Genomic DNA, 16,440 nt, shown 5'->3' with positions numbered 1-16,440 from the left:
TACATAACATTTGTTATGATTGTGGCATTTATGTTCATTCTCAGGAAGGTTGCCCCAAAAGGGAGAGTGTTTTGAAGGAGACTATTATGGATAGTGGGCGTAACTCTGTAGGTAACCAAGGGAATGAAGGAAACTTCGGTCCTTGGATGGTAGCTAAACGGAGTACTCGTCGTAGAACTCAACCTCCTATTGTGCAGAATCGTCCTCCTGATATTATCAAGAAAGGGAATTCCTCTCTTACTAAGCCTATTGCTGCCCCTAGTGTGAAGGAGAAGCTTATCCCCAAAGCTAGGGAGGAGGCTGGTACCAGCTTAGCTCTTAGGTTTGGCTCTAGGTTTGGTGCCCTATCTATCGAAGACGTTCATGAGCTTGTCCAGGGAGATGAGCTTATAGAGCACAGTATGCCGGGTCTGGAGTCTGTTGTGTCTTCTGAGCAAGTGGTTGATTCTGTTAATCCCCTCTTTGCTTCCAAGAATGAAGCTCAGGGGGGCCCTGATGCGGATTCCGTGAAGAACCCGATCTGAGGGATAAGTGTACCCCGTCGTTATCAAGTAATAAATTTCTGGGTTTAAGTCCAGGTTATCGTCCACAGGATTTATTTCTGCAAGTACCGAATTACTAAGTCTCGGATGTTATCTAGGCTTAAGGGGTTTGAGTTGGTTTTGTTTAATTAATCTACTCCTAGGTTGGTTTGCACTAATCCTAACTAGATTATCTAATTCTGACTAAGTTATTCTAACCCTAACTAAATTACTCTACCCCTAATTAAGTTAAACTACTCCTAAGTGATCTTTTGTCAATGCAATCATCTAAAGGATCATGGAGGGATACGATGATAATGGAAATAGATTGTTTAAACAATTGAATGAAAATCTAAGTCACTTGTGTTCGAGGCGATTAACCCGACCTATCCTCCTAAAGTTCCTAGTTCGTGATTCCCTTGTAAGGCCGAAACTAGCTCTAAGGCTCAGTAATTTGGGCTTAATCTTCTATAGGGTCGTCAATCCTATAGGCACTGACTAGGTCAGATTCAGCTCGCAATATGTGCCAACTTGATTTTGGGATTATCGAATGAGTTAAACCAATCAAACAAAGCGTAAGACAAAGATTCAAAGCATTAAAACAATTGAAGAAACAAAACTATTATATTAATCAAAGATGGAGAACATTGTCACGAAGTTACAATAAGCCTAAGATTCATAGCATGTATCATAGGATAAACAAGATATAAAAGAAGAAAAATCCCTTTCAGGGAACCTGTCAACCAATGCAGGCGTCTTCCTAGGACTTAAGGATGGAGCTCGAGCAATCCTCGGTGAATGGAGCTTCGGAGGCGTCTTCAATGGAGGTTTGAAGGTTTTTGGAGGAGGTGGAGAGGATTTCTCGAGGTGGAAGATAAGAAAATTACAAAAACAAAAGATATCTAATTTACAATTGAAAATTTCTATTTATAGACGCGTCTCGGGCCTCGTTTTGACCTAATTTCGTGTCCTTGTTGGTGTAGGAAGACGTGGGACCGAACGTGGCTTCGTGGGGGCGGAATTGGTCTTTTTGACCAATTCCCGCAGGTCTGCTCGCCGAGCAGGAAAGGCTGCTCACCGAGCAGGATTGCGACGAGCAGCCCCTGCTCGCCGAGCAGGCGCCTGGCGCCCTGCTCGGCGAGCAGGCCTCCAGAGGCCTGCTCGGCGAGCAGAAATGGCCCCGGGGGCCCTGCTCGCCGAGCGTTTTCGTCCGAAGCGCGCTCGATCCGTACCGGATGACTTCCAAACCCTTTTTCGTCTGAACTTACACCTGCACACGCATAAAAACTCCAGAAAACATTAGTCCAAAAGCCGAATTGATCCGTCAATCGCTTATTTTGAGCAAACGCTTCGTTTGGTGCGACTTTTGACGGACCAATTAGCTTCAAAAGATAACGGAATTCTATTATGCGTGTTATTTCGGCCGTATTTGCCTAAATTGATCACAAAACGAGCCTAAACGACGAAAAGTAAATAGAATGCTTCCAATTTCTAACTAACTCACACAAAAGCATTTAAATGCGAGAATTGCTCGCTTATTAGCCAAATAAACCCAAAAACCGTCCTAAAACCGTACCCAAAGATAGGGGTTTTTGACCCCTATCAGGCCCCCTAGTTCAGACGGCCCGAAAGATGAAGGAGACTATTGAGGGTAGGTCTTCTATTCTTAGTGGTGATCCTGGAATTGGGAATCCAATGGGGGTTATTAAACCTGGCTTGAAAAAGCCAAAGGGCAAATAAAAAAGCATCCAGAATTCCTTGGCTTTTTCAGAGAAGAGGGGCCATGCGGGTACCTCGGTGAGGCTCTCAGGAGCCCCTAGTAAATACCTGGCTTAGGTAGGTTGGTGCGGTCAGTCTCCTCCTTTCTATGGACTTGTTGTGCTGGAATGTTAGGGGTGCGGCTAGCAAAGCTACCCGTATCCATATTAATGACCTTATTAAACAATTTAACCCCTCGTGTTTTGCTTTACTGGAAACTAAGATTAGTGGAGAGAAAGCAGATGAGGTGGTTAATAAGTTTAAGAACTGGAGGTGTGTTAGATCGGAGGCTACTGGCCGAGCTGGTGGGATCTGGCTTTTCTGGAGGCCAGATCGGATTCATTTTGATGTTATTAGTATCGATAAGCAGTTCATTCACTGTAAAGTGAGCATTTCTGGTATTACACCCTTCTTGACTACCCTTGTGTATGCTGATCCTATCTTAGTTAATCGCAAACGGCTGTGGGAGGTTCTCTTTTTGATGAGTAGCAGTATCTCTAAGCCCTGGTTTATTGTAGGTGACTTTAATGATATCGGCCTTATGAGTGACCAGAGAGGAGGTTCCAATCATTATGTTAATCGCTGTCTTCACCACAAAAATAATATGGATTTATGTGGGCTTTCCGACTTGGGGGCTTCGGGTCATAGATTCACTTGGAAACGCAATAGTACCTTTGTTCGTTTGGACAAGGTCTATGCTAATGTGTCTGCCCTGACTTCTTTCCCTGAGTGTTCTGTTTTAAATCTTCCGTTTCGTCATTCGGATCATTGCCCTATTTTGTTTAGACTTTTGAGAGGCAACCACCCTAGGGGGAAGAGACCGTTCCGGTACCAGCTGGCTTGGGAGTCCCATCCTAAGTTTAAGGAGTTCATCCAAGATAATTGGAAACCTCATTCGAATGTCCTGCAAGCTGCTGAAGGGTTCAGGAATAATGTGCTTGGTTGGAATAGGAATGTCTTTGGGCACATTATTAGAAGAAAGAATAAGTTGTTAAAAAGGATGGAGGGCGTTCAGCGTAGGTTGGATGTGAGGTTTGATCACAGTTTAGATGGCCTCCTTAGAACCCTTCAGAAGGAGCTGGAAGCTGTGCTTAGGCAGGAGGAGCTTCTCTGGTTCAAGAAGTCTAGGAAATCCTGGATTAGAGATGGGGATCGTAATACCAGGTACTTCCATCTGTCCACTATGATCAGGAGGCAGAGGAATAAAATTGAGGCTATCGAGGATTCTAATGGGGAGTGGGTGTATGAAGATGAGGCGATTCGGAATTTGGCTCTGGAGTTCTATAAGGAGCTTTTCAAAGAGGATCCTGTCCAGCTGGAGAGGGCTCACTCTGTTGCTACCTTTCCTTTGACCAGTGAGGATATCAGTCAGAGTGCCTTTCTTCCTATTTCCCGAAAAGAGATTGACCATGCCATCTTCAGCATTGGGGCGTCTAAAGCGCCTGGTATTGATGGTCTTCCTGCTGGCTTCTACCACAAGCACTAGGGTGTTGTGAATGAGGGTATCTATGATTTTATCATAGGAGTGTTCAATGGGTCTAAGGATATTGAGCTGGTTAATAGAACTCTCCTGGTCCTTATTCCAAAAATTGATAAACCTTCTTCCTTTTTGCATATGAGACCCATCAGTCTTTGTAATGTTCTTTAAAAAACGATTACAGAGATTGTGGCTAATAGAATCCGGGACATTCTTCCGATGATCATTTGTCAGAATCAGGGTAGCTTTGTACCCGGTAGACAAATGATGGATAATGTGGTGATTGCCCAAGAAATGGTGCATACTATGAAGATTAGGAAAGGAAAGAAAGGCATTGTGGCTCTTAAGCTGGATTTGGAGAAGGCCTATGATCGCATCAACTGGAATTTCCTGATGGAGAGTCTGGAGAGAGCTAGGATTCCGGACAGTTGGAGAAAGCTTATTAAGGTTTGCATTACTTCTCCTGTGTTTCAGGTTATGGTAAATGGGGATATGTCGGAGGAGTTCTCTCCGGGTCGGGGCATCCGTCAGGGTGATCATATGAGCCCCTTCCTTTTTATTATTGCTATGGAGAGGCTTTCCCACCTTATTCAAGATGCCATTGATATTGGGAGTTTCCACCCGGTGGCCATCAACAGCTTCTGTCCCCAGGTGACTCACTTATTCTTTGCTGACGATGTCCTTATCTTTCTGGAAGGTAATGAGGAGCAGTTGAGCATCATTATGGATATTCTGGATTGTTTTTGTTCGGCCTCTGGTCAGAGACTTAATATCCAGAAGTCTAGGATGATGTGCTCTAAGAATATGAATCCGAGAATATGTAAAAGATTAAGTGATTTGTCTGGTATTCCTCTTACTAATTCTCTTGGGAAGTATCTGGGTATTCCCCTCCACAGTGAGAGAGTGTCTAAAGTTTCCTTTAAAGAGACTTTGGACAAAGCCAATACGAGGTGTGCCACGTGGAAAGCCAAGACTCTCTCCCTCGCTGGCCGTTTGACTTTAATTCAATCGGTGAATTGTGCAGCTCCCAACCACATCATGCAGGCTTGTCAGCTTCCGGATCCTGTGCTTAATGATCTTGATAAGATTAACAGGAGGTTCCTGTGGGGGGAAGCGGCGGAGGGAAGAAAGATCCATCTGGTGCCTTGGAGTGAGGTTTGTCAGCCCAAAGATTCAGGTGGTTTGGGCATTAGGAAAGCTAAGGATAGTAATAAGGTTTTATTAATGAAACTCCTTTGGCGTATGTGGCAATGCCCCTCCTCTCTCTGGGTTCGCCTTCTTTGTGGTAAGTATCGAAAAGATAAGATCTTCGGGGGCCCTAAAGAGAGAGTTGTCAATTGTTCCTTCCTCTGGAAAGGGCTTAGCGCCATATTTGCTGAGTTCTGCTCGGGGGTTGGTCTGGAGGTGGGTAATGGTAAGTCCATTAGCTTCTGGTTTGATACCTGGATTGGGGATAAACCTTTAGTGGATGTAAGTACATTAAATATTTTAGACATTATTGATGTTTGGAAGGTCCGATGTGACGGTTAAAGCCAAAGATTCCATAGAATAGACAGATCCACAAGTAAGAGAATGATCCTGCTTCCCAGATCCTGTCCTCCCTTGTCTTTGAAAGCAGTAACAGGAAAAAAGAAGTTCTTTTCTTCTAACAACAAAACAATCTTTTCAAATTTTTGATAACGTATGACTAATTGATCTTGCTTGAAAACGTTAGAATTAAATTTGAATAATTTTATATATTAGAGTTAAATTTGCACTTCATAAAAAGACGTTGGGATCAAATTTGGTACTTATCCCATAATTCTTTGTAGAGCGTAAAAAGAAAAAAGGTTAGTTTCAAATAAAATCATGTAATTTTACATTTTTTACAGATCGGTATCTATGGTTGTCAAAAAATTATTATGCTAAATTTAGCTAATAACGACCTCAAAATGTAAATTTTTCATTTTTATTATGAAACCATATTTTTTATTTTTGAAAACCATTATTTTTAGAATTCTTTCTCTAAACATTAACTTTATTTTTTCTAAAAAAATAACACATAAATTACCTCAAACCTAAAAAAATTAAAAAATTAAAATTACTTAAAATATAATTTAATTCTTTAAATTTTTTTTATCAGTCAAATTTAGAAAAATAAAAATTTTTCCAATAACAGATACCGATTTTAACAAAACAAATGTGAAACCACTTTGTTTTAGGAAAATTTACACAGAAATTCAGATTTGAAAAATTATTTACAACTATGTCAAATAATGATTTTGAATTATGTCAAATTAGTAAGATCAATATTTTTAATATATTTTAAGAATTAGAATTTATAAATTAAGTGTCTAGGATATATTTTCTAGAGTTTAGAATTTATAAATTCGGTCTAGAATTTTTAAATTAAGGTGTAAAATCATACTTTATCTGTAATGTATAGAAAATAATGACATATTAAAAATTAAGCTTGATAATATGATTTAGTTGTAATTTTGTAGTTATTTATGATATTAATGTATTTGACCCTTTGTTTTATTGGAAATTAACCAAAGAAATAAAAGAGGCCGAACGACATTACTTACCTGCGTTAGGGTTTTGAATCTGCGACTTTGACATTTTACAGAGCTCAGGGGAAGCGCACACGCACATACAGAGAGAGATGTGGAGATCAATAGCTGCGAAATCTAGACATGTAGCGAAGAACTTGGGTGCAGTCAGAAACTTCAAAGAGGTATCAAGTTCTCACACTCTATCTCAATCTTCATTTCAATGTCATTTGTCCAAATCGGTTTCCTCTGAATCCCTACTTCCGCATCAAAACCTTAGATTTCTATCAAACTCCTCTGTGAACCCTAGTGGAGGTGAAATAGAGCATAGCTTGTTAGATTCTAGTCCTAATGGTGATAATGATGCTCAGTCTCACCAATTTGCCCCTATAAACGACTTTTCTGCTGTTGATAATAGTGGTATCCAATTATGGGATTTGGAAACCAAGGATGATTTGGAAGGGCTGCCGGAGCAATTTTCAGAGGATTTGAGTGAGTATGGCGATGTTGACAAGGGGGAAATTATTGTTACTGATATAGAGTCTGCTGGCATGTCAGAAAGGCTTTCGATTGATTTAGTTGGGGAAGGTGATGTCCAGATTTCTGGGGAAGGAGAAGAGGAGGGGAAAGTTTATGAGATAGATGCGGAGAAGTTAGAAGAGCTGTTGTCTTTGTTGCAGAGCAGAACTGATGGGTCGTTAGAGTCGAATCTGGATAGCATGAATCTGAATTTACATGAGGAATTAGTGTTGAAAGTGCTTGAAACCCCTCTTGTTTTAGGTGATAATTTGATTAGGTTTTTCAAGTGGGCGATTCAGAATTCAGATATTAGTGTGACTACCTGTTTAGTTGATGCACTTGTTAGGGCTATATGTAGTGATCTTAAGAAGAAAAACGCATATGCGCTGTGGGACTTAGTTAGCGAGATTGCTCAGAAGGATATCGCTGTGGTGAATTCGGACATTCTTAATCAGTTGATAGCTACATTATCAAAATTGGGTAAAGGGAAGGCAGCTCTGGAAGTTTTCGACAAGTTTGGGGAATTTGGGTGTGTACCGGATTCAGATACGTTCTATTATACAATTGAAGCACTTTGTAGGCGATCTATTTTTGACTCCGCCTCATCAGTTTGTTTGAAGATGCTCGATGCAGAAGCCTTACCGGACAGTCAGAATGTCGGTAAAATCATCTGCTGGCTGTCTAAAGGGGGCAAGGCAAATGATGCTCATATGGTGTATCTATTGGCAAAAGAGAAGAACAAGTATCCACCTCGGTCTGCAGTCAATTTTTTGATTAGTTTGCTTTGTCAGAAGAATGAAACTGTGAAATTAGCTGTAGAGATGTTAGACGATATCTCAGTAGAGTCACAAAAGTATGCTATCAATCCATTTTCATCCGTTGTTCGTGGTTTGTGTAGGATTAAAGATTTTGATACAGCTAAAATGTTACTTTCTAAGATGATTGATGAAGGTCCACCTCCTGGAAATGCTGTTTTCAATTCCATTATTAATGGCTATTCCAAATGTGGAGACATGAAAGAGGCTTTAGAGATGAAGAAATTGATGCAAAACCGGGGTTTAAAACCGGATCTTTTCGCTTATACCGTCATAATGAGTGGTTATGTAAGTGGTGGTCAGATGGAGGAGGCATGTGAAGTATTTTCAGAAGCCAAAAAGATGCATTCTAAACTAACTCCTGTTACATACCATACACTTATTCGGGGGTATTGCAAACTGGAACAGTTCGACAAAGCATTGGATTTGTTAGCAGAGATGAAGAATTTCGGGGTTCGGCCTAATGTGGATGAGTACAATAAGTTGATTCAATCTCTTTGCTTAAAGGGTCTAGATTGGGAAAAAGCAGAGAAGCTATTGGAGAAAATGAAGGAGGATGGTTTGCATCTTAGTGGGATCACGAAAGGCCTTATCCGAGCAGTGAAGGAGCTCGAAGAGGAGGGGCTAGAGAAAGGCATCAGCATTGAAGCTGCAGTATGAGGTGCCAAATACTGGTATTGTAGTTTTATCTTTAGGTTTATTTATTTCTTTCTTCATAACATAATGAGCAAAATTCCACGAATGCATTCAAGCGTTTTGAGCGCATATCAAATTATAAAGAAGTTTTGAAATTGGTTGCAATGATTTCTTTCTTTTGTGCCTTTGGCTTTCTGATTGCATAAATGCATGTTTGACTCTGTTGTCTAATCTGAATGTTTGCGTGCTAAAATTAGGCTCAAAACAATACTGGTTGTGCATTCATCAACTAAATGTAAATGATATAATATATTTAATCTTAATTCAGGCATAAAGCTGAGCTGAGTATGTTCTCCTCTTCAGTTGTGAGTGTTCGATTGTAATGTTTTCATAGTTGTTAAAGGTGAGCCTTGATTGCACAAGGCGAGGTGCAGTTTAAAAGGATATCGCCATGTGCGCCTCGGCTGAGTCAAGGCGCACCTCATTAACATATATTGTTTTCACTGGAGTTTTTCTTTTTCCTTTTTTTTTTTTTTTTTTTTTTTTTTGTTTTTTAGATTTTGTGTAAAACAAATCGTTGATTAATCTCAACCACTTAATCTTAATCTTTGATCTACATAAGAATATTAAGAGACGTAAATATAGAAAGACCAGAGGGATTAAGAGTAGAGTCACTTAAAGAATAGATACACTCAAACTGAAACCGCGACACACAGAAACAGAAGAAACTGTGACAGAGAACGTGCAGCCTGGAATTGTAGCATTAGTTAGGTACTTACGTTAAGACGTTAAGTATATGTTAATGTCTCTATGAAGTATGAACTTAAATTGGTGTTTTCGACATTTAGTATTATGTTTTTATGTGGTATTGTCTTGTTTTTATGGTCATAAGTGTGTTTTTTTTTATGTGGTATTGGCTTAACCAAAGCAAGAATCATAAAGTGGTTATCCTCAGAAGTAGCAATTGGATCATAATATTTTGCAAAAACACCAGAAAACTGACAATTAGGCACTCATAAATTACTAGAAGCACCCTATACACTCAATAAATTCTTGATCATATGATTAACATGTGCCTTTTGTTTAAGAGCTTGTTATAAATAACAGTTAGTAGGAAGAAGTTGTTCACTGTCTTGAGTTTATTCATTAATGAGAAGTTGTTCAATTCTTTGTTTTCAATTCCTCTTTTCTCTCTTCATTCTTATATATGTTTTCTTGTTTTCTGTTATAGAAAATTTTCAGATTCTGAAGCTTTGAATTGAAAAGGTTTCTTTGATTCTCTACTTGATTCTATAGTTTGTTTTGGGTATTAAATTTCCTTTGTCACGAAATGGCAATTTTCCTCAATGAAAATCCAAATGGAAATTTTGGTAACAATTCTAGTAACATTTATGCGGGAGAAAATCATAGATTATGTCTAGTTTCACTGATGCTTAATACAAGAAATTATCATTTTTTTGGCAAGATCGATGAAGAATAAGTTTTGTTTGGTTGATGGAAGCTTGAGTTGCTACATAAAATCAACTAGATTGGAAAACATTTAATGATATTATGCTTTTTTGGATTTCACATTTTGTTCCTTCAATATATAGCACAAAGACATGTATAATGGTCCAAGTTTAAACTCTTGCCTCTGCATATATTTTTGTTCGGTGACCAAACAGGCCGAATGGGTGGCGCCAGGGTAAATGGATTCTAGTGGATGAAAATTTGGTCGAGGCATCTGGTTTTTTGGATTGGAAGGAAATTGGAATATGGGTGGAGTTTGTGATTGAGAGGATAGAGAAAGGCATAAGCATTGAAGTTGCAGTATGAGGTGCCAAATACTGGTATTGTAGTTTTTCTGTAGGTTTATTTATTTCTTTCTTCATAACATAATGAGCAAAACTCCACAAATGCATTCGAGCGTTTTGAGTGCATATCAAATTATAAAGAAGTTTTGAAATTTGTTGCAATGATTTCTTTCTTTTGTGGCTTTGGCTTTCTGATTGCATAAAAATGCATATTTGACTCTCTTGTCTAATCTGAATGTTTGTGTGCTAAAATTAGGCTCAAAGAAATACTGGTGGTGCATTCATCTTAATTCAGGCATAAAGCTGAGCTGAGTATGTTATGATGCCCGGAAACTCTTCATGACATGCGTTTCAACGTTTCCGGCAGATGTGGGAAACGGAAACTCTCGGAAACTGATTTCCGGGCACGTTTATGTAATGAAAAGATTGATTGGTTTACCACATTCATTCATGAAAGAAAGCACTTGCCTCTCTGCTGGTCCTTTACCTTTAAAATAGAAGAGAAGTAGTCGCAGCAGTAGAAGGACCCCTAAACCCCTGAGGTCTTGATCACTCGACCCTGTCCGGTCAATCTCCTGTCATTGTTATCTCGTGCGCGATATATAAATGTAACTAATGTATCTCCTTCGTAAAGGATTTCCCCATAATGGCCATGAACGGTTGCTCCTGGAGTGGCCAAATAAGGCTTAGCCGATCTTATTACTACAGAGTCAATGTGTTGAACCGTCTTCTTCTGAATGGCAGGTCTAACAGATCTAGGTTGAGGCTGCCAAGAGCTTGAACAATCATGCCCCACCATCTTACATTTCCCACAGAACGGAGGAGTCCAATCATACATCACTTGTTGTTTAAACACCTTACCATGAACATCTTCAATCTGGACTTCCTTAGGAAGTTCCTTAGTAACATCCATCTCAATCAGAAGTCTTGCAAAGGAAATCCTATATTGATGAGTTGTGCACTCATCTGCATAAAGTGGAACACCCAAAATGCTTCCTATCCTGCTCAACGAGTCCTCACCTCCTTCTACTCCATCTCTTTTGTATACTGGCACCTTCTCATTCTTCTCCCTTTTCAGTTGCTGTAGGGGATTAAGCGTGAGAACGCCCGAATCTCTCATTGAGTAGCTTCTTCCACTGATTCAGTTAAGGGAAAATAGCCAATCACTCCTGTTGGTCAATCCCACCTTGCGACCTTCATCCGAATAAAGTAAACTCCCCTAATGTCTATATAGCAGCATCTCCCTAGCCGATTGATAGTGAAGGGTTTTCCTATTCAAGCTCATTCTAGCGAACTTGCCCACTTCCTTTCCAACTACCTTAGCCTCATCTCGGGAAGGGGGATTGGTTTGATGTGCCTAAAGAGAGGGGTCTCACCAGCTGCCACGGCCCCTTCTCAAATGCCCAGCATCCATGTCTAATCTGAGCATTCACGTGAATTAGTAAGAAATCATGGATGGAAAGTCAGAGAATCAATCTTTTGCAGCAGTACATGTAGTAGCATCCTGTCTAGCCTTGGTCTAATTCCTACTTAAAGGAGGGGTCTTATTCACAGTATGCGCATTCCCCGTATTCTAGAAATATGAATTCCCCGTATTCTAGAAATATGAAATGCTTGTCACAGTTTTTAAAGGGTTTCCTCTGCCTGTTTCGATTAAAATTCAGGAAATTCAAACTTTCTATTTTGCAATTCCTATTTAGTCTAGGATTAGAAAAATTGAAACATCCTGTTTGACTGATAATTCCTTCCTTATATCACACATCGCCGTCATTCGAGCATTTTGAGCACGTATCAAATTATGAAGAAGTTTGAAATTGGTTGGAATGATTTCTTTCTTTTGTGCCCTCGGCTTTCTGATTGCATAAATACATGTTTGACTCTCTTGTTTAATCTGAATGTTTGTGTGCTACGCATAGTTATTAAAGGCGCGCCTCACTCAAGGCTCAAGGTCTTGAGCCTTGAATGTAGAAAGCGAGGCGCTGTAGGTTTATTTCTTTCTTTCTTCATAACATAATGAGCAAAGCTCCGTGAATTCTTTTTTGGCATGCATTCGATCTTTTTGAGCGCATATGAAATTATACAGAAGTTCTGAAATTGGTTGGGTTGATTTCTTTCTTTTGTGCCTTCGTCTTTCTGATTGCATAAATGAATGTTTGACTCTCTTGTCTAATCTGAATGTTTATGTGCTACACATAGTTGCTAAAGGCACGCCTCACTCAAGGCTCAAGGTCTTGAGCCTTGAATGCAGAAAGCAAGGCGCTGTACAAAAGGCTCTCGTCTTGTGCCCCTCGTTTGTGCCTCAGAGCCTGGATCAAGGCGCGCCTGAGGGTTTTCAGTAGGGTTTTATTTTTTATTTTTACTGTTTTCTGTAAAATAAATGTTTGATTAATCTCAACCACTAATCTAATTGAAATAAGATTAATCTTAACCCTTGATCTAAATAAGAATATCAAGAGTTATATTTAGAGAAGGATTAAGAGCTTCCAGGTAAAGAAAGAATAGCAGTCACGTAAAGAACTAAATATATGATGACGATTATCAGTTTTTTTTTGTGTGTTCTTTTTTATTGACAATGAACAGTTATTTAGTTTAGTAGCATTAGTTATAGTTAGGTACTTAGGTTAAAACGATTAGTATAAGTTAATGTCTCTATGAAGTATGAACTTAACTTGGTGTTTTTGACATTTACGATCTAGTATTATGGTTTTGTTTTGTTTTTGTGGTCATAAGTGTGCTTTTTTGGTTTAAGCTTAACTAGTAAAAGAGTATATATTTTCATTTTATTCTATGCGCATCGTATTCCTTAACTCGCCTTGCGCCTTTAACAACTATGGTGATACATTAGGAATACTGGTCGTGCATTCATCAACTAAATGTAAATGATGTAATATATTTAATCTTAATTCAGGCATAAAGCTGAGCTGAGTATGTTGATCCATTTCCTTTCTTCAGTTGTGAGTGTTCAATTGTGTAATGTTTTCCTGTTTATCTTCAACTATATCTGGCTCTGAGATTAGAGCCCATATGGAAGATTTGACAGAAAATGATAGCAGGTATGTCTTGTTTTATGATTTTTGATTCATGATGTAAAATTGTCTATAGGACTTGTGGACATAGTCATTAAAGGCGCGCCTTAAGCAAGGCTCAAGGTAGTGAGCCTTAATTCCCCCCTAGGTGAGGCGTGGTTGAAAAGGCTATCGCCTTAGTTTTTTTTAATTCTTTTTTATTGAGAATGAATGCTTATTAGTTAGCATTTGTTAGGTACTTAGTTAAGTATATGTCTATATGAACTTCACATGGTGTTTTTGACATTTAATATTGTGTTTTTATGTGGTTTTGTCTTGTTTGTATGGTTATAAGCATAGTTATTGAAGGCGCATGGCACATCAAGGCACTAGGGGTCCTGGAGCCTTGGCGCATGCGCATGAGGATGCCCGGCGTGCGCCATAGTGAGACAAGGCACACTTAAAAAAAAATAATATAAAACTACTAACAAAAATTATAAAACTATAAAACCCATGTTAGAAAGCAAAAGTTGAATACTAGTTCTACTCCAGGTCAAAACTCTCCAAATTCATCACTCTTGTTGAATTCGAATTCCCCTTGGCTTCTTTGTTTCTGTTTGAATTCGTTTTGTGCTTTGTTCTACTAAACTTCTTCCTCTTCTAGCTGTCTTCTAATTAGTTTAAACGTATAATCTCTCTCTTCCTTTTCAATATTTGTTTTTTCCCCCTCATTTGGAACCTTTCAGAACACTTGTTCCAGATATTTAACTGTAAAAAAAACCATAAAACTGCCCTATGTCACCAAGGCGTGCCTTTGGCAACTGCCCCTTGGCGCAAAATCGCGCACCAGGCGGGCGCCACGCCATGGGGGTGTCATGGCGCTAAGGCGTGCACCTGGTGCGCCATGCGCCTGCCTTTAAACACTATGGTTATAAGTGTGTTTTTTTGGTGCATCGTGACTTATATGCTTTAACTAGTAATAGAGTATTAGTGTATTAGTATCAAATATTGATACGTAGATTTTGTATATATATTTTTCTGTGCGTGACGCTTTAAGCCTAGGCTCTAGGACCTCTTAGGGCCTTAGTGCGGCTTGTGCTTTTAACAACTATGTTTTGCTTTACCTAGAAAATTTGATGCAATTTGATGGCTTCTTCAATTTTCATTGCCTAGATCTTAAAACTTGAGGAAAGAATCTGTTATCATGCCCTTAACTTAGTTCAATTGCTGTTTGTGTACACCTAACGCATTTAAAGTAGATAGACAGCTTAGCAGATATCAGTTTTCCAGAGCAACATTAAGCAATAATTTGTGCAAAATTGGTACATTTCTGATTGCCTAATCTTGAGCTGAGCTGCCCCAGTATTATAATAGTTTCAAAGTCATGCTAGTTTAATTTAAGGCTTAATACATCATTTGCCCACTGGACTTGTTCAAAAAGCTTGATTGGCCTCCTGAACTTTCCAAGTGTCCCGATAGCCTCCTGAACTTGCATAAAATGTTTAATTAGCCCCCTGAACTTGCGTAAAATGTAATCAAGTAATCACTCAGTTGAAAAATAGTAAGTTAAATGCGGAAGATGTATTGCACGCATTTTTAAAAAAGTAAAACAACCGAGGTTGGGGTAATCCGGTTCTAATATTAGAGAAGACGAGTTTTACAGTGAGCAAGTAAGAACTTCCTTTTTTATTCTGTGAATTATGTAATAACATTCTAAAGCGTGTGCAACACATCTTCCGCACGTAGCTTACTTTTTTGGCAACCGAGTGATTAGTTGATTACATTGCACGCAAGTTCAAGGGGCTAATGCAAGTTGAGGGGGGCTATTGGGACTCTTTTAAAGTTTAGGGGGCCAATCAAGCTTTTTGGACAAGTTCAGGGGCAAATGATGTATTAAGCCTTAATTTAATCATATTTATCGGTTGCCCTATGTACTAGGTCCAAAACTTCATCAGCCCATCTGAACTTTTAAAAGTTGCAAATGGCTCCGCATTCTTGTCCAATAAACTCCTTTTTCTTGTTCAATTACATTCAATAGCCTACTACGTCCCTTGCATTCAATAACCTCCTAATTTTGTCCAATCTAATTGCATTCAATAACTTCAACTGTTTTATGAACTTTCAAAAGTTCTTAATTATTTGACATTTTCTTTTTTCACACATGGCGAGCGCTTTGACACGTGGAGTGTATGGCCAATTTTTTGTATCCAACAAATTCTATTAAGAAATATGGGGTTGTTGAATGCAATTAGACAAGAATAGATGGTGATTTGGAACTTCTAAAAGTTTAGGGGCAGTTGAAGTTTTAGACCAAGTACACGGAGCAACGAACAAATGTATTACACGGATGTACTATGCCTTAATTTAATCATGTTTATGTTCATGTCTGAGCTGCTACTAGGGCTGTGTAGGAATTTTGGAGATTTTTGAAACGGATCTATTAGGTATGAACTGTACCATTGATTTTCATTAGGTACAGTTATGGAGATTTCTCTTCAAACCTCTTTATACCTCTATGTTGCACGGAAACTTTCTCCATTAACGTTTCCATGTTTCTTTTCCGTTTCCATTGTCGTAGCTTAGAGTTGAATGCGGTACTTGGAGATTTTTAAACTAAATCAATACCAGAGTAAAAAAGATCAAAAAATGAATTGCACTGTTTTTTTTTTCTTTCCCCGAGTGCTGAACAGAATTTTGGCATAGACTTTCATTAGATATGTAATAAATGTAAGCAGTGGCGAATACAAGATTGGTTCGTTGAGGTGGCCAATTTTACATGTGCATCTGTGATTTTCTTTTTTTTACTAAATCGAACTCGTTCATTTTTTTTTATATTTTTTTTTGCGAATATATACATGTTATCTGAGTGTCCATGACCAATTTTTATGTATCACTGTAGTTTAAACTAAAAAAGTAGATTGAGTTGTTTTTATCGCTTATTATATATTAATCAATTTGGATTTTGTAATTAAATATAAATTCAAAGAGTTAATTAACCAGTACAATTCTTAATTTGTTGGAAACAGGGGACCCAAATCATTCACAATAGGTTATTTCTAACGGTCGTGGGTCCGAAACCGGGTGGTTTCGGCGGCCGCAGGGTTACGTCTCTCCAGGCTCCTCTTGTCTTCGCCCCTTAATGTAAGCATCTTTGGCAATTATAGGCTGCTACAAGACAACTACTCGACGTCTACTAGAGTTGCTATGTTTCCTTAATTTAAATTTAAGGAAGGTCTTATAAATATTTATCTTAAGTTAAATATATTTATGTACTCTTTCGGAAATTACATGGTATTCCTATTTCGTATTTTTTTTTCTATTTAAATGGTATTTTAGAAGGTATAATCATGGAGATTTCCTTTTATTGTTTAGGTCTAAATACTGA

The 16,440-nt window shown here is 38.6% G+C and overlaps 1 protein-coding gene across 6 annotated transcripts; it reads left to right on the top strand.

Annotated features, from left to right (window-relative positions):
• Positions 1-6,310: 6,310 nt before the first annotated feature.
• LOC136228837 (small ribosomal subunit protein mS80 (rPPR6)-like) lies at positions 6,311-16,339 on the top strand. 6 transcript variants are annotated; one of them, XR_010688858.1, is made up of 4 exons: positions 6,312-8,295; positions 9,922-10,086; positions 12,959-13,103; positions 16,082-16,339. XR_010688858.1 is itself a non-coding variant. In XM_066017320.1 (2 exons), the coding sequence occupies exon 1, from the start codon at positions 6,401-6,403 to the stop codon at positions 8,279-8,281; it is 1,881 nt and encodes a 626-aa protein (XP_065873392.1). In that variant the 5' UTR covers positions 6,311-6,400; the 3' UTR covers position 8,282; positions 16,082-16,339. The 6 variants fall into 6 exon arrangements, 3 of the variants coding, with proteins under 3 accessions (XP_065873392.1, XP_065873390.1, XP_065873391.1); XR_010688859.1 differs by lacking the exon at positions 9,922-10,086 and having other exon boundaries at positions 6,311-8,282; XR_010688857.1 differs by lacking the exon at positions 12,959-13,103.
• Positions 16,340-16,440: the final 101 nt, after the last annotated feature.

Source organism: Euphorbia lathyris, chromosome 5 (genome assembly GCF_963576675.1).
Source record: "Euphorbia lathyris chromosome 5, ddEupLath1.1, whole genome shotgun sequence".
Taxonomy (NCBI): Eukaryota; Viridiplantae; Streptophyta; class Magnoliopsida; order Malpighiales; family Euphorbiaceae; genus Euphorbia; species Euphorbia lathyris.
Note: the sequence above shows the minus strand (reverse complement) of the source record. Positions and strands in the feature narration are given on the sequence as shown.

Bases quoted from the DNA above. Each gene is read 5' to 3' on its own strand.
- LOC136228837 (XM_066017320.1), top strand. From the start codon at position 6,401: ATGTGGAGATCAATAGCTGCGAAATCTAGACATGTAGCGAAGAACTTG.